Here is a 24,645-nt window from a genome sequence, read left to right as displayed (position 1 = left end):
CCACCCCGGAGCGTGACCCAGGGACCCCACGTCTCTCCGGAGCGTGAGCCGGGAGCCCACCTCCCCCAGGGGCGTGACCCCAGACCCCTCCCCCTGGGGCGTGACACGGCGACACCACCGGCAATTGGCGACGTGACCAGGGACCCCACCTACCCCGGGGACGTGAGCCGAAGCGTAACCCGGGCCCCTTCCTCCCCCGGGGACGTGTCCTGTGACCCCTCCTCCCCTGGAGCATGATCCGGGGACCCAATCTCCCTCGGGGGGCGTGATCCGTGACCCCGCCTCCCCTGGGGCGTAATCCGGGAACCCCGCCTCCTCCAGGGACATGACCTAGGACCCCGCCTCCCCCGGGGCGTGACCGGGGGACCCCGCCTCCCCTCCTCGGGGCGTTCCTGGACCACGTGTAAGGCCCGGGCTGAGCCGGGCGGAACCAATGGGCGCGCCGCGGCGTTTCCGGCGGGACGCTTAGGGCGGGACTCGAGTCCGCCCCCAACAGAGGTCCCTCGCGGGCCCGCGTCCAGCCATGAAGTTTCGGTCCAAGATCGTGGACGCGGCGTGTCTGAACCACTTCACTCGTGAGCGCGGCTCGGGGCGGCGGGGGGAGCACAGAGGGGAGGGCGGCCCGGAAGGAGGCAGTGCGCGCGGCGGGGGCGCGCGGGGCCGCGGGCGGGCGGGGGCGCGTGGGCAGGAGAGCGGGTGCCGAGGCTTGTGCCTCAGACCGCCCGGCTGTTCTTCTGGAGCCGGCGCTGGCCCGACAGACGGCTGCCTGCGGGGCAGGCGTCCCCTCGCCCGCGGCCGGCGCCCCGGGCCCGGCGGGCCACGCGTGGGCGATGAGTGGGCGATGAGTGGGCGAGGGCGCAGCCGCCCTCCGCGCCCTGGTGCCTTGTTCCCGCGGCGGTGCTGGGGCGGCCGACACGACTTCAGCGGTGTTCGGTGCTTTCCAGGGGCAGACCGCTGGACACGGCTGTTTTCCCACCGGGAAGTTGCACCGTGTTGAGCCAGTTCTGCGGGCTAAGTTGGCCCCTGGGACGCTCGATGTGCTTCGTAATGAATCCTCACTTTGACCCCCCTCTAGGAGTCAGTAACATGATAGCCAAGCTTGCCAAAACCTGCACTCTCCGCATCCGCCCCGATAAGCTGAACTTCATCCTCGCCGACAAGGTGGCCAATGGGGGGGTGAGCATGTGGTGTGAACTGGAACAGGTGAGTGGAGGCCCCCCGGGGGCCTGCAGACTCCTCCCCAATGCCATTGGAAAGGGCACACATGTCCCCCCTTTTTCTTCCTTTAGGAGAATTTCTTCAGTGAATTTCAAATGGAAGGTGTCTCCGCAGAAAACAATGAGATTTATTTAGAGCTAACATCGGAAAATTTATCTCGAGCCTTGAAAACTGCCCAGAATGCCAGAGCCTTGAAAATCAAGCTGACTAATAAACACTTTCCTTGCCTCACAGTCTCTATAGAGCTGGTGAGTAGCAGGGGAGCATTTTTGAAACTTCCCAGAAGGAACAGAAGTGGTTATAAGCTTAGGCTTTTTAAAAGTATGTGGAAAACTAATTGGTTTTATAAAAATGAAATTTTATTTTATTTAAATTAATTTTATTAAAATTTATTTTATTTAAACTGTTTTATTAAAATTTATTTAAATTAAATTTTATTAAAATTTCCATTGGAGTCAGTTCCTCATATTTATTTTTTTATTTTTTATTTTTTCATTTTTGTGAGGAAGATCGGCCCTGAGCTAACATCTGCCAATCCTCCTCTTTTTGCTGAGGAAGACTGGCCCTGGGCTAACATCCATGCCCACCCTCCTCTACTTGATATGGACGCTGCCACAGCATGGCTTGACAAGCGGTGTGTCGGTGGGCGCCAGGGATTCCAAACCGGCAAACCCCGGGCCGCTGCAGCGGACGGAGTGCGCGCACTTAACCGCTTGCGCCACTGGGCCGGCACCCCTCCTCATATTTAAATGGCATTGTGATCATATAATATTGAACCAGGATGCTGTCCTTTTCTATGCAGTAAGACTTCTGTATCTTTCTTCTCAGATCTGCGTATCCCAGCATCTCCATTTCTTTTAGGGGTATTGTCACCTAGGGTAGAAATCGTGGTTTCTATCCATTTTCACGTTTGAAGTGTCTGGTGTCAGGCCCCCCCATCTGCTGTAACACAGTTCAGTGACTTCTTGTTCTCGAGTAGTACGTCTGTCTTTCGTGCTCCTACCAGAGGAATTGAATGCACAGCTCTCCTCAGAACACAGGCACACACCACAGGCTCTCACTGCTCACAGAAGGAAGTTCACATTTCTTAATGTGACGTTCAAAGCCAAATGGGAGACTGCTACCCTCTGATTGGTTCCCTGCGTGTGTCCGGTTCTTTTCCAACTCCCAGACTTTGGCGATACTGGGGCTTCCACTTGGACTCTCTCTCCTTATCACGCTGAAACGTTATCTTCCTTTAGTGCTCAGCACCAACGCTGCGTCCTGCCTGGCCTTCCCTCATCTTGGCATCCCCTCCTTTATGTGTTGTGCGTACTTTATCCATCTTACATGTGAGTCTTGTGTTCAGTTGAACACTCTATGGAAGAGGATTCCTCAACTTTTCTTCACAACTTTTTCTTAACTCTTTGCAGTCAGGCAGTTCTTAGAGCTAATCATAGTATTCCATGTCACAGTATGTTTGGTATGTTTCTTCAATTGCTTAAGGAAAAGCAAGATAGTAATGTATAATGCTTTTCTATCTAAAAGTATAGGGTACTTTGGTTTATTATGACTCTCATAGAAGCCCCTGGACATAGATAAACATAGTTTTCTCCTTTCAGCAGTGTGGGCACTGCATCACACTGAGTGTCCTGTGCATACAGAATGGTCTCTCCGTTCCTTCAACATAGAAAGTTTTCTTTTGCCTCATGGCTTCACATGTGCTGTTTCTCCTGCCTGGGACACTGTCCCACTAGTCCCCATCTTCCCATGGCTGGCTGCTTCTTGTTCTGGTGTGATCTGAAATGTCACCTCTCAGAGAAGCCTTTCCTGACCTCCCAGTCTAAGAACCTCCCCACATACTCAGCTGGTCACTTTTATTTTCCTCAATGCTGTAACCATTATATGTATTGTATGCAGTTCATCCAATTTCGTGTGTTTATTTTCTTGCTTATTGATCCATTTGTACCACTGGAACATTGGGGACCTTATCTTGTCACCACACTTCCCGGCTCCTAATAGGACCCAGAGCAGAACAGGCATGCCCTAAATATTTGTTGAATGGACTTTGATGAATGAATTGAGAACATTCCACTTAGATTTGCTATCAACTTTTTTTTGTCCTTCAGTTCTTCTGTTTTTTTTCTTTTTTTAATATTGACATTATAAAAATATTTTTTAATTCTTCTCTTGGCAGTTATCTGTGTCGAGCAGTAGTCGCATTGTGACACACGACATCCCCGTAAAGGTTATTCCTAGAAAATTGTGGAAGGATTTGCAAGAACCCGCAGTCCCAGACTCTGATGTGAGTGATGCCTGGAGTCCTGTTGCTCATCACGTATTAAATGGCATGATTTGAACTTTCTGGTTTAGTTACAATTTTGCAGTATATTTTATTTGAAAGTTGCATGGTACCTGAAAAGAAAGTGATACTCATTTTTAAAGGATACTCCAGGAAAAAAAGTGGTATATTTGCCTTTTCTTGTTTACGTAAAACGTCTTAAAACAGTGCTGCATATAATAGAAACACCGAACTCTTTACAGATAGGAGAATGTCTTGCTCACTAATAGTGCTTAAATACAACAAAACTAAGGTAGTGCTTTGGAGGACAGTCGTTTCTGTTGGGAGCAGTGGCCTCAGGCACCATTGTGGGTTTCACAGAACTTGATTTCACCTCATCCTGTGAGGAGCGACGTCCGGGATGTGTGTAGGAGCCCCGAGGAGAGGCTGCTTCAGTCCTGTTGACAGGAATCTCAGAGCCACCGAAGATGAAGATGATGCCACGGAGTCCTTTGCCTCTTGCTCCTAATTTATTGAGGAAGAAATTATGAAAATATACTGGATAGAAGATTTACTTGACTTTAACTAGAAGACCTCTGCACTGACTGGGACAAAGCCAGCATCATGTTGAGCACTGTTGCAGCCTGCTGTGAGCGCTGAGGCGGGGACTTGCTCGCAGTGCTTTGTCAGAGGAGGGAAGGGCCCTGGGTGGGTGTGCATCCCTCAGAGGAAGGCCTCCCGCTGGTGCTTGAGTCTGTTCCCCTAGGGGTGTACAGAGCATCTCAGCTGCAGGGCTGCAGTCCTGGCACTGGAGAATGCCCACAGGGTTGTGGTCGCTGAGGTCACCACAGGCAGGCATGGGTTAGTGAAGGTATAAAATTGTTTTTCTTCTCATATTTAAAAAAAAAACTTTATTCAGACAGTTTAAAAACACAGGATTCTGGAACTTTTAAGCATATACACATTCCAAACATAGGTAGTGAGCAGTCAGTACTTGACTATATTAGTATTTTTAATACTTCTAATTTTTCTCATTGGTTTTGTAGGTTAGTATTTATTTACCAGTCTTGAAGACTATGAAGAGCGTTGTGGAAAAAATGAGGAACATCAGCAATCACCTGGTAAGCGTTAACTTCTTTAGAAAAGAGCTTTGAAGTATTTGGTTTAGGCTGTGCTTGGGAGGAAACCTTGCTGCCCTAGGCGGGGAGGCCGCCACGTGGTGCCCCCCGGTGGGCAGGTTCCCTTCACTGGGGCCCGCTCTGGGGACCTGGCCTGTTCTTGAGAGCTCGTAGTTTCACAGATGCCCTTAGAAGCCTGTTGTAGTGCTTTCCAACTCTCCTTCACTGGGAAAAGTTTTTGTATTTGCCCTGATCCCTTGCGTTTATATTTATAGTATATTAAGGATATGTTTGACAGTTCTGGCTTTCTTTCCTTATGTTTTGGACGGAACATTACACATTTTATCTGCTAATATGTATTTTTTTAGTGAATCATTGATATTGGCAGTGATTTGAGTGTCCTATCTATTTGCCAAATGTCTCAGTGAGCCCAGGACAAAGATCCCCCAGACTACACCCATCTGAACTCTAAGCAGCTCTCAGGCCAAGTAGACAGGCACATTTATTTCTCTGTTTACTTTTGTAGAGGTCTCTCAGTGTCATGAAATGCTACAGTATGTGACAGCGATGGGGAATTGTGTGGATTATCCTTCTTCACACCTGGGGTTCTCCTGAATTCTTTCTTTACTCCCCCCTTCAAAACACATTTGATTATGTCCTTGAATCTTAAAAACCACTGTCCACCTGATGAAGTGTAAACTTTTAATCTTCACTGTCTGCCAGGCCTTGTCTCCTGTCACACAGCCACACCCTCTCTGCAGAACCATTCTAGACTCTTTATCCTTCCCCATGATGCCATTTCTTTCCAGGTTCTGTCTCTGCCACTCACACTCGCCTTCTTCTCTCCCATCTTACCCTGGAAAGCACTTAGCCCTTCTTTGCACTCTTTTTTTTTTGGTGAGAAATATTAGCCCTGAGCTAATATTTGTTGCCAATCCTCCTCTTTTTTGCTGAGGAAGATTGGCCCTGGGCTAACATCCATGCCCATCTTCCTCTACTTTATATGTGGGACGCCTGCCACAGTGTGGCTTGATAAGCGGTGTGTAGGTCTGCTCCCAGGATCTGAACCTGCGAACCCTGGGCCACCGAAGCGGAGCGTGCGAACTTGACCACTACGCCACTGGGCTGGCCCCTAGCACTTAGCCATTCTTGCTGTTCATTGTAACTCCCAGACCTCTTCCACTGCCCAGGCTGTAAGACCCTTCTCCACTGAGCTGCTCTGTTCAATGCTGTGTGATAAATTACCTGCCAGTATCGTGGAACTCCTTACTGAACTGCCAGCTTCTTTTTTTTTTTTTTGTGAGGAAGATCAGCTCTGAGTTAACATCCATGCCAATCTTCCTCTTTTTGTTGAGGAAGACTGGCCCTGGGCTAACATCCGTGCCCATCTTCCTCTGCTTTATATGGGACACTGCCACAGCATGGCCTGACAGACAGCGCGTTGGTGCGCGCCTGGGATCCGAACCCTGGCCGCCAGCAGCAGAGCGCACGCGCTTAACTGCTGTGCCGCGGGGCTGGCCCCTGCCGGCTTCTTGAAAAGGGAAATTCATCTTTGTGTCATAGCCACGCACTGTGGGATTGCCACTCAGTAGGTAGTCAGTAAGTGTTGGATGGACCTGGAATGAAATTTAGCTTCAGGAGATCTTTGGAATTGCAAAAGATTTCTGAAGCCTAGAAGATATTGATGGGCTATTTTATCTCTATAGTTGTGCTCACTTGGGTAATTTTCTTTCATGACTTAATCTTTATGGATTTCATTTTAATTTACAATCAGCTTCCCATGAAACAGTGTGTGCTCTCCTGACGTTGGTGTTCCCCTGTGACTGCCTTGATGTTGATCCAGTTGCCAGGCGGGATGCTTCCTCTGGGGATAAGGTTCAGAGAGGCCCAGGAGAGAAAAGGCAGGGCAGTTAATCCAAGGATCTGACTGTTTGTTCTTTCAGTACAATGGAAATGAGTCAGCAAAGTAGCTTAGATAGATAAAGTCATCAGAGGTGTTTTTCTTCTCTCTGGAGTGTTTAAAAACAAATAAAAGTTTTGTGGAGTGGCTCCTGCAATCTGGAATACTAGATGGAAAGTTACCCAGTGCACAGAAAGTTAGAGTAGCCAAGAGCATGATGAGATCTATTTGGGTAACCAGAATTTTGTGTTTGAAGATTACAGAGAATTAAGGAAAGTGAGTGGGACTCAACACGGTAATCTGCTGTCTTGTTGGGGATGCTCAAGCTGCCCTCGTTGAGACTCAGTCCTTTCCTTACTTCCTTTAATGAGCGATGTGACTGATGAGGGTGGGCTGTGTGTGTGACTTGTGTAGGAGCAGGAAAAATGAGCACATATACTGGGAATCTACATCATGTTTTAGGACATTGCTTTTTAAACTCTAACGTGCACGGGAACACCCTGGGCTGGGCGTGAGACTGAGTTTCCCACGAGCTCAGGGATGCTGACGCCGCCTGTCTGTGCACCACCTTGGTAGCAGGGCTTTGTATTAGGAGCTGGGCTATGTTATACCTTAAATGTTGTCTCAGAAACATTATCTCAGAGTGTCACAGGATACGCCGGTCGTTAAAACAAGGGAATCTGGGTTTATGGGTGAGAGGCGCCGTGATGTGGTGGCCCAGGTGAATCCTCGGAGCCGCACAGCCCTGGGGCCACTCCCGGCCGCACCCCTCGGCTGTGTGTGTCCTGGTGCTGCGTGTTGCCCAAACTGGGGTGATAGTGCAGCTACCAGAGGGGCTTTGTTCCTTTTGTAAACTGAGAGGTGGTTTGTGTTAGATGCCCAGTACATTTAGTCAGCATTCCATAAATGGTAGGAAATTATGGTTAAGGAAATCATTGAAAGAAGTAAGATCTTATCCAGATTCTTAAGAAATAGAGGATGCTGGTGTGGGTGATATTTTGGGTAATAATCGCAAAACAGACATGGGTGACCAGCATTCAGAGTTTGTTAATTCCTTGGTTTTTTTAGAGGAAGATCGGCCCTGAGCTAACATCTGCCAATCCTCCTCTTTTTGCTGAGGAAGACTGGCCCTGGGCTAACACCCGTGCCCATCTTCCTCTACTTTATATGGGATGCTGCCACAGCATGGCTTGCCAAGCGGTGCGCGCCCGGGATCCGAACCGGCAAAGCCCGGGCCACTGCAGCAGAGCGTGCGCACTTAACTGCTTGCGCCACTGGGCCGGGCCCTTCAGTAAGTTTTGATCTAACGCTGCCATGTACCAGACACTGGGTATGGTCAGGAGAGATGGAATCTGATGTTTGATTACTCAGATTTTAGGAATTTGAAGAAAGCATGAGAACATTTAAGCCTGAAGTGAGTCTAGGACCTGTGCAAGCTGCTTTCATGAATAAATCTATTTATATAAAACTATTGTTTTTCAAAAGCCATGCAAATTTACAGATAGATATTGAATGTGTATTCATTTGAAACAAATGGGCATATGTTGTGTTTAACTTTACAGAGCCCCAGTAAGCAGTCCAGAATTGTTGTATGTATTTTATTTTGGTCCAGTATTGTTTCTGGATTATGGTAGAGTGGGCCTAAGAATGCAACAGTATATTTGTGGGTTGTGAAAGAATAAGGCTGGCAATGAATACTTCCCATTCAAAGGTACCTGTACTAGATTATATAGCAAGTAAGTTTGGGAGGCTCTTTTCTATTTAATGTCAAAAGCCTCAGAAATAAGAGCTCACCCAAGGTAAAAAAATTTTTTTGGTTTTGTTTCTAGAATGAGAAATATTCAGTTCACCAATTTTAGGAACAACAGTGAGGCATCTTCAGTTCTATTCACTAAGGATAGACAGACTTGGCTGCAGCGGAGCTGTGCAGAGCAGGCCATGCTCCACTGTCTCCTGAGTCCCGTCTCCTTGCACCTTTGGCCTGGCTCCTACCAAGTGAGATCACTGCCTTTCTCTCTCCAGTGGCTGGGTGGTGGGCTTGTGTTATTGGTTGAGCAGAATGTGGACTTTCAAAATGCTGTGTGGGCATTCCAGAGACCTGCCAGGCTTTAGAAATGGGCAGATACCGACATTAGAAAGAGAAATGTGTGCCATCAGCAGATTAGCGAAATCTTGAACCATATTAGTGGCATAGGTATCTTTCTCTGAACTTCATTTCTAGATTCTGTCCAGTTGAAAGAACTCGTTGGTTGTTGGTGGAGGGTGGAGCTTGAAAAGAAAGGGCCCTCTAATCTGTGAAGAAGTCACAGGCAAGGAAAAGTGGAGAGGAAGGCGAACACTGTTGGAGGAGATAGGAGGGGCAGGGAGAGACTTGAGGGTGGGAGGTGTGGAGTTGGGAGGGGCCGGCATCAGTCACCAAACCTAGTTGTACTGTGAGTACAGGACACTGCAGCTTGTTGAAGTCCTGGAGACCTGACAGCGTCACCAGACCTTTCTGAGTTTGGAAATCTCACTTCCCAGCATCTGAGTTTATTTTTTAAATGAAGGGTTATGTTGTCACGAAATTCAAAGACTTCATGGTTATATTAAATTTGTAGTTATAACCAATGGTTTGGCCCATTTATAAAAATAAAGGAATTGGCAAGCTTATTTTAATTTCCAGTTTCTCTTCCCATTCTCCCCCTCCCATTTTGTCATAGTAGCATGATGTCCACATTGTCAAAGCATAAAATAATTACATGTTATTCTGTCCCCTGAATTCCCACCATTTGATTTTGGCTGCGCAGGAAATGATAACGCTCACCCCTGTCTTCCAAGGCTGTTCTCTAGCAGATCGCCTGGGAGGGATTTACGGGAATAGTAGTTCATTAGTTTTCACGTGTTCACGATCAGTCTGGCTGGATGTGAAGTCTTGGGCTCATGCCTTCTTTCCTCGTGCCCCATTGTCTCCAGTATGGAATGTTGCTGCCTGACAACGATTCCATTCTGATTCGGTTTCACTTGTGAGTAGCTTGGATTTATTCGTGGGGGAGGGAGGCATGGATAGATCGCCGGGGGATTTTTTCCCTTTCCTTTGGCATCCAGTTGTGTGGCCATTCCAGGTTCATTTTCCCCATGTGTGGTATCCCTCCCTGCGTCTGTCCAAGTCCCCTCCACGTGGGGAAGGCTCCTGAACTGCAGCTGTTAGCAGGTATTCTAGTCCTGTGCTTTGCTTTTCTTCTGGAACTCCTTTGCCCTGGACTCTTCACTGTCTGTTTGATTCTCTCAGATCCTTTTCCTCTCTCTGGTTCTGTTGGGTGATTATTATTTTTCGCCTCTCCACCTCACTTTCTCTTCCTGTGCTCGCTGTGGTACGTGTGCACATGTCTTCCTTCTGGTTTAGTTTCCATTTCTGACATTTTCCCTTGTATTTCCACTTATTTCCTGAGCTCTGTCAGCTCCTTATTTATATCTGCATGCAGTGTGGCCATCTGATTTCTGAGCTTCCCTAACTCTGACTTATCTGTTCTTTCACAGCTTCTGTTGTTCTTAGTTTCTTCCAGCTCCTTCTGAAATCACACGTTAGGCTTTGCATCTGTGTTGTGCATGGCCTGCGTGTCTCTAAAGTGTGCTCAGTGTGCTCATTGGCCACTGTTATTTCTGTCTTTTTTCAGAGTATCTTGGTTTGGGGTTTGACTACAATCCTTTTAGGAATCCTCTTTTAGGAGGAGTTTTCATTTCAGCTGTGAGAATGGACATGGATAGTCTTCTAGCTTCATAACTAGGGTTCTTGATTTTATTGTAACCACAAACTATTAAAGCGTACAGGCTCTCCCACAGCCACCTCTCCAGGACTTCCTGAGCCCTCTCCCTCTTCCTCCTCCCCCCATTAGACCCAAGGTACCCATTTTGTTCACCTGGAGCTTTTCCTCCCGAGATTTCTTACTAGCGCAGGTTCTCACCTGGGAGGGAGCTCCCGCTGGCTCTTCCCAGGAACCTGGGGGCCAGGCCTTCCTTGATCCCCCACCATTGCCAGTCTCCTGGCAGAGTCCCTCCCAGCTCCACCTGTGTTCAGGTCTCCCTGCTGAGTTCTCCGCTCTGAGGGGCTCCTCTCCTTTGGACATTTTTGGGAATTTCTGAGTTCCTGGTTCTCAGGCCTTGTCTTCCCTCTGTTGCTGATGCCGCATGGGTGTCAGTGCCACTGGAAGTGTTCTAGGGTTTTGTAGGGTTGCCTTGTCACCTGATTTGGTCGAAGATGATGTCCATTGGTTTTTTTTTTTTTTCCTTTTGCTTTCCTTTCCTTTTTTAAGACTATGTAAAAAACTTAATTTGCAGATTATTGAAGCAAATCTAAATGGAGACTTGAACTTGAAAATAGAAACTGAAATAGTGTGTGTCACAACTCATTTTAAAGATCTTGGAAATCCTCCCTTAGGTAAGTTTTCTGGTGGGTTATGTTTTGCTTTTGATAAATTACTTATTTCAGATGACGTACCTTACTGAGGGTGTCTAGCCAGAAAAAGGTTGAAATCTGGTTGACTGTGTTTCATGCCTGGGGAAAGAACAAAGACTTGAGATTGGAGTACCTGTTGGTGCAGCGGAGTAGAAGATGAACCTACTGGGCGTGAGGCACTGTGCCTGCCACTGAGCAGCTGGGGGACTGGCACAGGGTCTTGAAAATGGGGTCAAGCCAATAATCTCCAAGAGCCCTTCCAGCTCTTAAATTCCTGTTTCTGCTACTAAAGATTTCAATTTCTCACCTGGAATACAGTGAGAAAGGTAGATAATAACATTTCTTATATTCTCCTACTTTAGTCTCTTTAATACTTAGAGAATTAGATTAGCAAATACAAACTTTTCTCACATGATCACATTTTTCTTCTCATACAAGGTGATAAGGGACTGCAGAATCAGTTCAGTAAGCAGTGAACGACAGGGTGATTAACTGCATTGGTTCATGGGGTTAGAATCGTGTGCTGCAGAGCTCCCAGCAGTGGGCAATGCAGTTAGAGGGGTGCTCGAACCGGGAGCGAAGCCAAGGACCAGGGAAAAGTATTCGCTTATAGTGTGAAAACCGGCTTAGACATGCACATGAGCCAAGACAGATATACTAGGCCCCTGCCACTTTAGAGTTAAAATTTAGTACTACCAGTTTGCTTATTGCAGACACGTTTTAGCATAGCATTTCGAGGAGTTTTTACTTTATAATGAAAGGCATACTCGTCCAGCAAAGTGAATCTGGATGATCAAGGCTTTGATAACAGTTGTGTGCAATGACTTATTTTGGTGTTACTCGTTTTGTTTATTTTAATAAATGCAAAGAGGGTCTTACCTTTGTTACTTTCCCAGAAGCTGAAAGGAGTGAAAGGATGTTTTTTTTCCTTTTTGTTCCCCTTTAGAATGAGAGGGCTTGCATTAGCTCTGTGCATTTCAGCTCTTAGATATGTGTGAGAGGACTAAGAAATGCAGTTTTTTTGACCTAAAGGGAGAGATTGGGTCATATTTCAGGTCCCTGTAAATGGAGATTCTCTGGAAATTAGCAGAGTATTTTAGAGTCAGGACTTAATGAGTGCTTGCTTAATGAATGACTGCATTTACATCTTGCCGTGTTTCTCCAAGTTGCTAAAATCAGTGGTAATGTAAATCATTTATTTAAGTAAATGGTCATTGTGCTATCTCTGGGTTCCGTTACATCTGAAGACATTGTATTTAAAAATGTTCGTGTTATTTTAGCCTCTGAAAATGCTTCTCAAGCTAGAAATCCAGAACAAATGGCTGAAGTGCACGTAGACATTAGGAAGCTCCTACAGTTTCTTGCTGGACAACAAGTGAATCCTACAAAGGCCGTGTGCAGTGAGTTTGCGTTTCCATTTGTTTTTTTCTATTTCAAATACTTTAATTCACTGTAGTCTCACAAATGGTATGCAGTCTTGTGAATGCAAAAAACAGCTCAGTTGCATGGGCTCCAGTTTTCTAGGGCAGTCAGGTGTTTTGGGTTTTCCCGGATTCAGAAGTACCTCAAGGTGCAGTAGGAAACAACTGCGGGATACTTGGCTCCTGGAGGCCTGCAGCCCCACTGGCCTGGCAGATGGGTCTGGGCCGCCTCACTGGCTGTCACATGTGGGTCTGTGCCCGGAAAGAAGCTTCAGGAGCACGGGTGCTGATGTCCCAGTCCTGCCATGGTAATCTAACCTCACGGATGCGGAGTCCCTCATGGTGTTTGGCTTGGATTTAAGTCCCCAGCCTGATGCCTTTGTTGCCTCCCTGTGTCTAAGCCTGAGCGGTTTCTACACTTGTCCCCTATCTCAGTGTCTGCTTCCTCTCCACTCCCGATTTTTAGCGACAGTCTCTTGATTCTGGTTGGCCTGTGTTCCTCAGCCTCACACCTGCCTTAGCACCCTTCATTCGTTGCCCACACATGAGGAGGGGCTCACTTGACAAGAATTTTTCAAGACTCTGTCTGTCTCTGCTACTAAGATCACAGCAACTGAAAGGGATCTGTGACCTTGCTTGGAAGAGACACCTTTTATGTGACAACTTTCAGCCACCAGTGGACACTGTTGAGAAGGGTGGCCCAGGGGTATACTTAATAATCATCAGATTGTCAGCACTCTGGAGAAGGAATAGAAAATTATAGATGGCTATGTCAAGGAATGACAGCCCTTTAGAATGAGAGACATGAAGAGAAGCAGAAGAGACCAGAGAGGAGAGACTGTAGGAGGGTAGTTAGTGCATTAGGAAGGCATTAGATGGGGTGATAGGGCACAGGAGGGGGAGTGCAGAGGACACTGGGCCAGGGAGAGGGACAGAGGAACTAGAATGGCCGGATCTGGGGGACTCTTGTGGGGAAGGTACCAGTGTCTGCCTGTGCTGCACCTTGAGAAACGTTGGCATGGACTGTGACACATTTTTAGGGCTGAGAGTGGTGGGAGCTACGCTTCAACGCAGGGTCCTTACAGATTTAAGACAGCTTCTCAAAACACCAGTGTGTATAGCAGTCACTGGAGATCTTGCTAAGTGCAGATGTCTACGCATAGCTCTGCATTGCTAACAGACTCCTGGTGGATGCTGCGCTGTTGGGCCTGGCAGCCACGGTTTGGGTAGCAAGAGTGTCAGCTACCCTGCTGTCTGCATAGTGAAGCACTGGCAGTGGGGGGCTGCAGCCTCGGGCCTTGAGCGGTGCTGTGGCCAGGAGACAGAGGAGTTGTTAGTTGTCGGCCAGGCAGCTGACTGAGCCGCCTGTGCCCTGGGAAAGGTGATCGGCATACGTGAGTGTAGCAGAGAGATGGACCAGCAAATAGTGACATAGCAAAAATGGAATCTCTCTTACCTTTTCTTTCGTCCTTCAAACCTCCTTTTCTGCCTGTGGTTTCTGTCTCTGCGGGTGGCATCCGCTAGGTGTCCTGCCTCTGGGGATACTGTCTTTGATGCCCTCACTCCACCCGCTGCCTCTGTGTCCAGTGCCTCTCCTGGAGAGTCTGTCTTCCCGCTGGTCCTCTGTGGTCCTGTCCCACCTTCCATTCTCCCATGACTGGTCTCTGCAGCACAACCGCATGCTAGGCTTTTCTCGGCACACTTAGGTCACTCACTGGTGGGAAGCTGCTTTTTCCTGGAAGGATGTTGATTTGGGTAAATGTGGTTGCCAGGAAGTTGGCCTTGTGGGTTTTTCACTAGAGGCTCGGCAGCCAGCTTCACTCTTCCCCCCGCTGCTGGCTGTGGGTGAACCAGTCTGAGCGAGGCCGTCAGTCAGCACCGGCTGTGACGGTGGCGCGCAGAGACCACGAACTGCTCACCTCGGGAGGGCCAGGCACTCAGGGAGAAGACAGTGCACCTTTAGTACACCTTTGACGGGGCTCAGGGGAGCAGCTCTTCTCACACGGGGGAGTGGAATTGTGTGCTGGGATGGGTCTTTACACTCATGGCTTTTCTTCTCTCCCTAGATATTGTGCGTAACAAGATTGTTCATTTTGATTTGCTCCATGAAGATGTTTCCCTGCAGTATTTCATCCCAGCGTTGTCATAGCACCGCTTCCCAGATTTGGGAGCTCAGGGACCCCTGTCATGACGGGGAAGGCAGGATGGTGATGTGTTCTAAGTCACTTGTCTGTGTCCTTGCGGCACAAATCCTATACAAGTTACTTATTTTTCCCTCTATAATATTTTAACTAAAAATTGAGTTAATGAAACACAGTTGGATAAACATATTACTTCATTATTTTCATATTTGTTTTGTTTTGCTTTTAAGACATTGAAAAGAAAAGAAGGAATTTATCCAGAGTTTAAACAGCACTTGCTTATTGAAGTTGTGAAAATCCTCCTGTATTTTGAGTTGGTATAGCGGTCAGAATTCACAAAAGTTTGTTGAGCGTGGTACTTTTTTCCCCCAGGAAGTCTCCAACTCTGCAGATTGTAGCAGATAGTCAGTTTCTGCGGGCACAGTTCTGCGAGAACTTAGGTTTCCATGTGCTCCCCTCTCCTGGCTCCCTCCCTTGGAGCCTGATAAGGCAGGGACAGCCCTCTGCCGCCTCAGTTGCTCAGAGCGTCATGGGGTGTCGGCTGCAGCATGTGGAGCCTTGTTGTGATGCCCATGAAGATGAGAGTTCCCCCCTGGTGGTGCCGTGCAAGCCGGCCCAGCCAACCCAGCTCCCAGCGTCTCCCTGAGGCCGATGTTGGTCCCAGGTTATAATCCTTCTACAGTGCATTGGGTCTGTCATTCTGGAAGGAACAGCTGTGTATTTAGAGAAGGAACAAACAAGACTTCTCAGTTAGTATCTGTGTTCAGAGAGGAGACCACGTTTCTGTTTGTTTGTCACGGTTGGTTCGGGTCCTGATGAGTCTGCTTTCTCAGTTCTCCCTGAGGCATGCTCTCTCATACTTCCTGTTATGGTTGAGTCTCATATGGTCTTTTGGAGGTGGACATCAGAAACGTTGTCTTAACATCACATTACAAAGTTGAGAAATAAGGCGGTTGCTTAGGATGAGAGGGAGAAATGGGAAATCAGCAAAATTGAAAAATTCTTTTATGGCTTTCTCCTACTATTTGGTAAAACCAGTGTACTGGGATGACTCTTCTGATGCTTACTGTTAGTTCAGATGGTGTGTAATCTTTTGTTAAACTAACACTTTAAAATCAGAATGTTATTTTAATTTTGAAGCCTCTCTCCTTTTGGCTTATAGCAAAATTAATTCCCCCTGCTGTGATAAAACTTAAAAATCATGATGCACGTTGAAGTAATACCTGAAAATAGTTTTATAAAACTTAGATTTCTGTTAAAGAAAATGTGTTCGTGCTTACCAATCTGGAAAATTGATTACGTCTGATTATTTAAATGCTGATTTTTTAGTGTATAATGAAAATAAAATACTGTTTTTTAGTGTAAGTTAATAGTAAAAGAACTATAGTAAAAAATACTAAGTAAAGTATTTCTTCATCTGCGTTACTGAAAAAGCCCTTTGGTTTTCTTTTCCCAAGAATTTAACATACATACATTGGCTTTCTGTTACTGGGGTGTCACATTGTGGGCGGTCCTGAGGAGGACACCTGGGCAGGGCCCATCCACATCAGAACAGCTCAGACGTTCTGAGACTTTGCAGTGTGGCTTCTTTATTTGGTAGAGGAGGTCAAGTGACCTGCCCCAGGCCACACAGCTAGTGGCAGGGATGGGATTAGAATCAAGAATTCCGACCGACAACTCCTTCCTGCACTCTTCTGCTAAGTGACCAGAATAAGGAATCCTACATTTCAAAGTTACCATTCACCAATCATTTTATGAATCTGGAAAGAGTGTCTTTAGTTTTGAATCTGCTGTAGTAAAGTAGGCTTACATGCAATTTTAGAAATGTCATAAAACCAGATATACTTTCCCTCAGGTCTGTGTAGTGTTTATTTAAGTAATACCTAATTTTGATGACTTTATGGATTGTTCAGGGTTTTCTCTGTGTGGGCGTGGCCAAAGGGGCCCTCCCCAGGAGTCAGGAGGCTGGGGTCTGTTTCTCATTCTTGGCAGGACTTGCTGCATTGTGTTTGCCACGGCCTCTGCCTCTCAGAGAGCCTTGAACAAACAAAGGCGACTCTTTGCTCTGATCCTGGAGGAGCTAATAGAAACTACAGATTTCTGGAATGCATGGTGCTGCTGTGTTGAATAGTATACCAAGGCAAACTTTGTTAGGTTCAGAAGTAGCAATTTGGTCCATTTAGAGGAATGAACATAATTTGAAAATTAACTTATTTCAAGACCAACGTCTCAAAGTGTTGAGGTCTTTTTAAAATAGGTTTCTGGATTTTGGAGACACACTTTGCTGGCTGTGGTTGTGCAAGAGTGTGCTGTGTGGAGGACTTCGTAGGTGCTGTGCTCAGGTCCTCTTTCCTTTGGGAAACATGTCTGAAGCTAAGTTTTGGAACCATCCTGTGCTGGGACAGGGATGTTTAAGAATCCCTGATTCAGCAGCTCGTGACTAACGTCCAGGTGCCCGTCGTCCTCCCTGCCGGGAACCGCTTACCTGCCACGGTCCTGTGGAGGACCCCATTCTTGGGGTCCCGGAGTGGGGCCTCAGCATTAGTTCTGGGTTGGAATTCTGGCTCTGCCGCAGCAGTGAAGGTGTTTAACGACATTCCTGTTCTCGGTGGATGTGGCCAAATGGGCAGAGCACTATCGTGAAGAGATGCAATTTTGTCCTTACATACGGATTCTACTGGGAGTCTAACAGGAAGCTTGAGCATCTCTGGGTTTTTACAGCTGCTTCCCAGTGCAGCCGCTGAACCAGGAGGTAATCCCTGAGATGATCAGGGAAATACATTAGCTCCTTGGGCACTGCTGGTGGGAGTGTGAATTCATATATCACTTTTCTGGAGTCCAGTTTGGTATTTATTATATGTGGAAAGCCTTTAAAAAGGTGTGTACCCTTTGACCCAATACTTGTGCTTATAGGAATTTACATAAAGATTATAATCAGAGATGCTCTAGTACTGTTATACTGACAAAACATGAAACAGGGGATTAGTTAAATACTCTGGTTTGACAAAATATTTCATACTCTAAAAATAATGTTACATAAAAATGTACTGATATGGCAAAATGTTTATGACTTATAATTAAGTTTAAAAAAGCAGATCAGACGTTAGTGTGTACTGTCTGATCGCAGTTTGGAGAATAATAATGTTCATGTGTGTGTGTGATAAAAAAGATTGGGAAAACCTACACCAGCATTTGAACTTGATAATTTTTGGATGTTTTATTTCACTCTTTGTAAACTTAAGTATTTTCTGAAAATTTTATAATCGGCTTTGTAACAAAAAATAAATTATTTTTTAAGAGACTGACTAATATTTATTATTGAATGCAGTTACATAATCAACTGGCAGTTACAGTTCCCTAAACATTGGACTTCAGACTCTTAATTTTCACAGCATGTCCTTATTTTCATAAGTAGAAAACTACACTTTTATTTGTCATGTTGAAATTATAACAGGTTCAAAATACTGAGTCTGGATCAATAAGGTAACATTGCATTGCAGAGTAATTTCTGTGAGCCCAGTGTGAAAGATGCCAACTCAGTGTGTGTAACCAAGTCTTTGTAGTGAGGGGGGAATGACCAGTTACTAGGTTCCGGGCTAGGGGACGCAGGGAGACATGGTAGACCAGGGGCTACACAAATCGCCCGATGACAAGAAAGACGACCCAGGAGCAGCACGAGGAACAGGAGCCACCTTCCTGAGATCCAGTCCTCTCCGCTGTGACACTCCCCTGACTGAGCCAAATTCACCATGCCCAGCACGGAAAGGCCCTGATTCCACATCTGGGGGAGATGCTGGCCCTCCCTAGCGTCCTAATCCTGGGTCTCAGAGAGTCAGCTCTGTAACGGTGGCTAAGGCTGCCCACCGCCGGCGGGGGTTAGAGTTCAAGGCAGCACGGCACTCGGGCACTTTCCTACATTGTGAGGTACAGTAAAACCACCAGGAACGGGGCTGTCCTAATGGGTCTGTGCTGCTACCCAGCGCTGCCACATCTGGGAGCACCCAGGTGGGTTTGGTCAGCGCTTCCCAGCACACGATCAGGACAGCGCTGTGTTTCCAGCAGAGAGAGATTTCAACATTTAGGCTCTTAGAAAACACTTAATGTGGCTTCCTTAGGGAAGGAAACCCAAGTCAGGTTTTCTGGGTGGGGTTTCTCCCCTCCCAGGAAGAGAAGCAGAGGAGCAGACAAGACCAGGTCTAGGTCTTCACCTAAGGCTGTTGAACTTTTCCTCTGTTCCTTTTTTCACTGTTTGAATAAAGCTGCCAAGGAGGTGGGGGCATGAGGACGTGGGACACAGTGCCTGCTCCCCCTAATCCTCGCCACGGATAGACGAGCGCCTCGTATCCGCCTCCCCCAAGCAGTCCTTAATCGGCCTTCGCCAGTGTCTGGAGCAAGCTGTCTTGTCAAATCAAGAATGTGATGCTTAGTGTGATTTTTGAGTGTTTGGTGGCTCATCTATTCCTAAATGACATAGGTGGACCTGCCTTCATAATGGGCACATCTGAAATAACCAGGAGCAACAGTGGTGGCTGCAGCTCAGCTCTGTGGGGGAGCTTAGAGGGGCTGTCTGCCTGGGGACCGTGGACTTGTCCTGAATCTGCCTTGCACAGCAGGTGCAGTGTTTGGCATCGCATGATCTAGATTGATATAAATAGCAAAGGTTTCTAAAGATGACTTTATTCATATTTTATATCAGTTATCTGTATCAAATAATATTTCTATTCGGTGTGGCTTTAGGAGAGAAACTACTCCCGATAAAAGATAAAGGATGAAAGCAAGGCTGGCGGGTGGGGGTGAGCACGGGGCTGAGATGATACCGACAATCATCTGCTACTCAAATTTAAAAGACATGTATTCTGGAACCTAATAAATTCTCCCACATATTATATATGTCGTGCTTTCCTTAATAATTGCATTGGAACAAGATTAAAGCAAAAGTGATTATGTTAATTTCCTGCTCATGATCTATTTTTGAGAGAGAATAATCAAACTGATAACCAAATGCTTTTGTGCAGAAAAATGAATTCCACTATGATGATCATTGTATCCTTTCAGTGGGATTGCTACAGAGAAAGGAGAAGGAAAGAGGAAGGGAAGAGGTGGGGGAGAGAGAGGGAGGGGGAGGAGAAAGGGAGAGGAGAGGGAGAAGGAGGGAAAGGGTTAGGAAGAGAGTGGGGCGAGGAAGGGGCAAGGGGAAGGAGGAGAGACTAGAGAATGGATATCATCTCCTATACTTCAAGTGGCTGAAGGACCAAAGGCATTTGGGGTCAACCTATCAAGGTGTTTGAATACCGAGCTATGGATATTTAATTTTGTTTTGAAGCCAATGAGGAAAATGGGAGATTTTGGAAGAGATGGGTTCCATTCATTAATTTAACAATTATTTATGAGTTGTATAAGACAGAAGTTCTTTTAGTCCCAGGTGTAGCAAATTTGTGTTTTCTCCAGCTTGAAAAATGGCTTTAAAAGCGTCCTGTGATGTCCGTCCATTATGAATTACAGAGTGCCCAGCTGTTTGTCACGTAGTCACCATACTTGAATAACTGTGTTTACTTTATTGGAGCTACTATGGAGCCTCACAGATGACTTACACGCTGTCCCTGCAGTTTAACATCATTTAGGACATACTGATCTGAGAGGAAGCTGTGCAGAGAGTGTGGGGGTGGGTAAGACCCCAGCTCTTCTGGGAGGAGGCGTGTTTCTCAGGGGAAGCTCATGATTGGCCGATTGTCAAGGTGCTAATGGGGGTGGGAAGTTCCTTCCCCTCCTGGGACTGAGGAAGGGCTGTCTTTGTGGCTTAGGGCCATTTGTGGGTGGGTGTTCTCCCCCCTGTACTCCTTTGCCCTATGTGCTCTGATTTGGGGTGCTGAGCAGGAGGCCCCATGGGAGCCTGCGTGGGACCGGGGTGGAGAGTGCTAATCCAAGCCCTGCCCCTGCTGTCCTGGGTGCAGCCTGTTCCTGGGATCAGTTCAAAGGAAGGTAAGTTGACGTTTACCAAGATCTTAGCAATTTCCCCTATTTTTGCCACAATTTAATTAGTTACCACAATTTGCCCACACACTGTTTGATGCTGTGTGTGTGTTGGGATGGGGAGTGTTGGCAGGGGTGGAGTGGGGTGGGTGCTACAGAAGATTTAGAGCATCTAAAGATAGAAAATGAGGAGGCGTCCCCAAGATGCCTCTAAGAGCAGATGGACATGAAGGAGACTGGCAGTTTTGCTACCTAGGAAGTGAAGTGTCAGGCATGGCAGTTGCTTATACCACAAGCAAGTCACACAATGCTGGCCTGCTGGGTGCTTCCGCAGGTAAGCTCCAGTTAGAGGCCAGGAGCCCAGGACGCGAGGGTCAGGAGGTAATAACGGTCAGAGCCTGGATTGGAGTTGAGACCTGAGAACTAGTCAATTACTCATGGTAAACCTCCTTCTGGAGGTATGTATTTTATGTATACACATGTCTAAGTTGTAAATGTAATGCTCCCCCAAATCCGAAACTATACACCATTCAAATGCCACCCAGGACATCATGATGTGAGGCCGGGGGGAGAACAGTTCCTCAGGTTTCCCCTCAGGAAGAACTGCTGACACAGCAGCTGTTCCTGCCTTTTTCATGCTGTGAATTGTGTGAATAGCTGTGTTTGCCTTTCTGCTTTGACTGTTGAAACTCTTCAGGCGACTGTTACCCGCTTTCAAGTAGGCAGTTTTTCTTTCAAACTGTGTACTTAAGTACTTAAATCTTTTGTGGAGAAAGGCAGGACTTAATTAAGTAAACTATTACCTCAGGAGCAGTCCCCAAAACTGAGTACTGAATCTGAAATACAGAATTTGTGGTTAAAAAAAAACTTTCTAAATAGGTGGCTTTTGTTCATCAAAACTTAGCAAGAACAGAGAAGAGGTCAATAGCTGTATTCCATGCTCTTCCTTCTGGAAGGCTCTCCCAGGGCTCCTGCCAGCCAGGGCTTCTGTCCTGGCTCAGTGACTTCATGCAGAGAAACGGTTTTTCTCCTGTCCTTTCTGCCTTCACCAAGGTTGCAAGGACTGGTAAGATCCTGGTGAGTCTTTGAGGGTTCTTAATGAGGAGCTTAGATGGCGATTTCTTAAAGGAAGCCATTTAACTAATTGCATTCAGAATATTTGTACTTAAAGTAGCTTGAAATACTCCACATGACTGACCAGTTTGCTTTAGAGCATCTGTCCCAGTCTTGCCTTCCTGGCACATCCCTCCATCCTCACAGCGACACAGGGAGCTGGGCTCAGTTCATGCTCTTGCCGTGCCAATGAAGTGCAGGGCACACCCCAGGTCATACCCCAGGTCATGGGGGTCAGGCCCAAGGGTGTGGGGGAGCAGGAACGCTGCCCTGGCCTCACAGCCCCTCAAGGACCACCGTGGATCCTGGGGACCAGATGCCCTCAGCCCTGCCGGCACCAATGCTGGCCACCAGAACACTATGATGATGGATGTTCTGTATCTGGACACTGAGCCCTTGAAATGTGGCTAATGTGACAGAGAAACTAATTCTTCATCTTATTTAATTTTAATTAAACTCGCATGGCCCCATGTGGCTACAGCTATCACGCTGGACTGCATAAGGACAGTTTTTCCTTCAGTCACATCACTTGTTTGCCCTTTACCATTTCCTAGCGTCTTGGGTTAGCTCTGTGGCCTTGCAAACTTCCACTGGGGGCTGTTCTTAGGAGTATGTGTGTTCCTCCCCCAAGTCCCGTCCCCCAGAAGGAAAATGCGAGGGAGCAAGGTTTGGGCTTGGGTGTGGATGCCAGCTCAGCGGGGCAGGTGGCTTGGAAGTGGGGCTTCATATTTGACAGAAAGGTGACCAGTGGACTTCTTCAGGGTCAGAAGAAACCTCGAGCTTTAGCAAGGGGACTTTGCTAGCTCGTGGGTATTTGATTGCACTACATCCTTTCTGTCACTGATAAAATTGGACAGTACACATTTCCCCAGGTCTCTGAGATTTACCCCCAACAAGCACAGTGGGAAGGAAACTGGAGTTGCTGGCATGGTGGACTGAGGAGATTGGAGGTGCTGTGAGGGAACGGGCAGGACAGCACGTGCAAGGCCTGTGTGCTAACCCAACAGCAGGTGTCTTTACACTCCCCAGGCAGACGCTCTGTTTGCTCAGGCCTTGTCTGTAGGGCTGCAGCAAAGTGCTAGAAAACACAGGTTTGAAACAAATTTGCCTGAGCCCGAGCACCCGCAGGCTCTTCATTCATCCTCAGGGGGGCCTTTGTGTGCTTCCACCGGGGAGCCAGCATGTGCCAGAAAAGGCTCTCACGCTGCGTCGTGTCCCTTTCTTCTCCAGGTATGTATGAATTCACAAATAATTCTGGAGTAGAGAGAAAAATGATATAGTTTTCTAGGTAAAACAAAATAAAACTAAGTTATTGTAAAATCTCTACTAAAGTTAAAATGTGGATGTAAAGAATTACAGGGACTAACAAATGCTTAAAAAAGAAACAAGAGAATGTTTTATCACAGAGAGGACTCAGCCCAGCCCTCTGAATTGCAGAGGAGGAAACAGGCCAGGAGGTGGGAGGGCAGCTCATTGCTCCGGTCCCACAGGAGGGACGGAGGTGGGTGTAAGGAAAAGGAGCAGGACACACCAGAGAGGGGGGCCGCTGGGATGCCCCTTTTAGTCTTTCTTGTGAAGACTCTTCAGGAGGGTGGCCTGTTCCCTAATGTAATTGTCCACAGTTATGGCTTTGTGGAAGAGGCTGTGCCACGTCACACTGCCAGCAGGCAGTCGATGGCAGAGCTCACGATGTCACCCTGCCTCAACACAACACATGTGTGCTGGTGGACACAGAGTGTGGAGAGGGAGGTTTAGAACTAAGATCTGTGGTCAGACTTTCTCGGCTTCCATTTGCACTCTCACCCTGGAGTCTGTTTCAGGCAGACACACAAAGACCCCTACTTAAATCTCAATAAGAGGAGCTTTCTGAGAGTGTTCGGAAAAAAGCTATTTCTGATTAGGAAAATATTACTGACAGTTTTGGCTTTTTCCTGGTGTGTGACGTGTGTCCTGTTATGAGGTGCTCAAGCGCAGAAGTTGGAAGCACTAAGCTCCTCCATTTCTCTGTCTTCTAGGGGATTTAGGAGGAGGCCGGCTGGCTGGCTGCAGTGGCCGTGACCGACAGACACTGGGAAAGTCCTCGGTCCGCAGGGCCCAGGAGTCAGCTAAAGGCTTTTCTGATGACCAGGAAAGGTGAGCTGCCACTGTTCTCAGGGAATTTGATAAGCTGTATTTTCAAGTATGCATTCAGGAATTTTTCTTTCACAAGGAATATTCCACTTTTATTTTAGTAGAGAAAGAAATGATGATTTTTCAAGGAGTTGCCTAGATTAAAGAACTATATGCAGAATTAAGTTTTAACCCACCTGCTGTCCTCATCTTGAGGCTAAGAGAATGCCCCTGACTTTGGCCTCCAGGCCAGGCCTGTGACGTAGCACAGGCTAACTCCAAACACTGACAGTCTTCGGTTAGTTTAGGCAAGTCCTGAATCTACCGCTTTTCCACCTTTCTGCCACAACAGGGTATCTCAGCTCTGAAGTGGCAGTCTGGCATCACATGGGCTCTTAAGGGCACTGCTGGAGCACTCGTCACCTCAAGGACACATTTATTTGGGGGCCCTGGGCTGGCTCTGGCTGGGGAGGCAACGGCTCCTGGATCTCGGGGCCTATCTCCACAGTAGAACCTGAGGGGCCAGGTGCCGACTGTCTGAAGGTGAGCTCTGAGATGCGATTCTGTGCTGGGAATGGATTTATCCCCCAGGCATGTTTAGGACTCCTCCGAGGGCTGCCTTCATCCCTGAGAAGTGCCCTTCACTCTTCCTGCAAACTGAGAGTGTGTTCAGAGTTCCCAGAACCGCCTGCTGCCCGGCAGTAGACGGAGTTAAGCTGTCTTTTTACTGTTAGGTCCCTGGTCTGGAACCCGGAATAGAAACCCAGCACCAGCGAAACATGACAGCGACCACAGACCTTACTTCTAAACCTCCCTCTCCCCGTTCTGCATCCGCCAGCACACATGGGTTGTGTTGAGGCAGTGCGACACTGTAAGCTCTGCCATTGACTATCTGCTGGCAGTGTGACGTGGCACAGCCTCTTCCACACCTTCCCCAGGCCCCAGGGTTGGCGAGGTGACCTG

At 47.3% G+C, this 24,645-nt stretch overlaps 1 protein-coding gene across 2 annotated transcripts; it reads left to right on the top strand.

Moving 5' to 3' along the window:
• The first annotated feature begins 468 nt into the window (after nt 1-468).
• On the top strand, nt 469-24,111 carry HUS1 (HUS1 checkpoint clamp component). 2 transcript variants are annotated; one of them, XM_087431504.1, is made up of 9 exons: nt 469-575; nt 1,076-1,203; nt 1,290-1,466; nt 3,395-3,502; nt 4,525-4,599; nt 10,811-10,910; nt 12,209-12,328; nt 23,589-23,706; nt 24,035-24,111. In XM_087431504.1, exons 1-9 carry the CDS (start codon nt 524-526, stop codon nt 24,048-24,050), a joined length of 894 nt encoding a protein of 297 aa, XP_087287630.1. In that variant the 5' UTR covers nt 469-523; the 3' UTR covers nt 24,051-24,111. The 2 variants fall into 2 exon arrangements, with proteins under 2 accessions (XP_087287630.1, XP_004438409.1); XM_004438352.3 differs by lacking the exons at nt 23,589-23,706; nt 24,035-24,111 and adding an exon at nt 14,416-17,792 and having other exon boundaries at nt 470-575.
• Nucleotides 24,112-24,645: the final 534 nt, after the last annotated feature.

This window comes from Ceratotherium simum, chromosome 1 (genome assembly GCF_057802395.1).
Source record: "Ceratotherium simum simum isolate JZ-2026a chromosome 1, ASM5780239v1, whole genome shotgun sequence".
Lineage (NCBI taxonomy): Eukaryota > Metazoa > Chordata > Mammalia > Perissodactyla > Rhinocerotidae > Ceratotherium > Ceratotherium simum.
The sequence above is the reverse complement of the archived record's forward strand: the minus strand, read 5'-3'. Positions and strand labels throughout refer to the sequence as shown.

What these genes read in the sequence shown, in the direction of transcription:
- HUS1 (XM_087431504.1), top strand. Translation starts at nt 524, where the DNA reads ATGAAGTTTCGGTCCAAGATCGTGGACGCGGCGTGTCTGAACCACTTC. An exon ending in TGTGGTGTGAACTGGAACAG is followed by an intron (nt 1,204 to 1,289) that starts GTGAGTGGAGGC and finishes TTCTTCCTTTAG; the next exon opens with GAGAATTTCTTCAGTGAATT. An exon ending in TCTTGGAAATCCTCCCTTAG is followed by an intron (nt 10,911 to 12,208) that starts GTAAGTTTTCTG and finishes GTGTTATTTTAG; the next exon opens with CCTCTGAAAATGCTTCTCAA.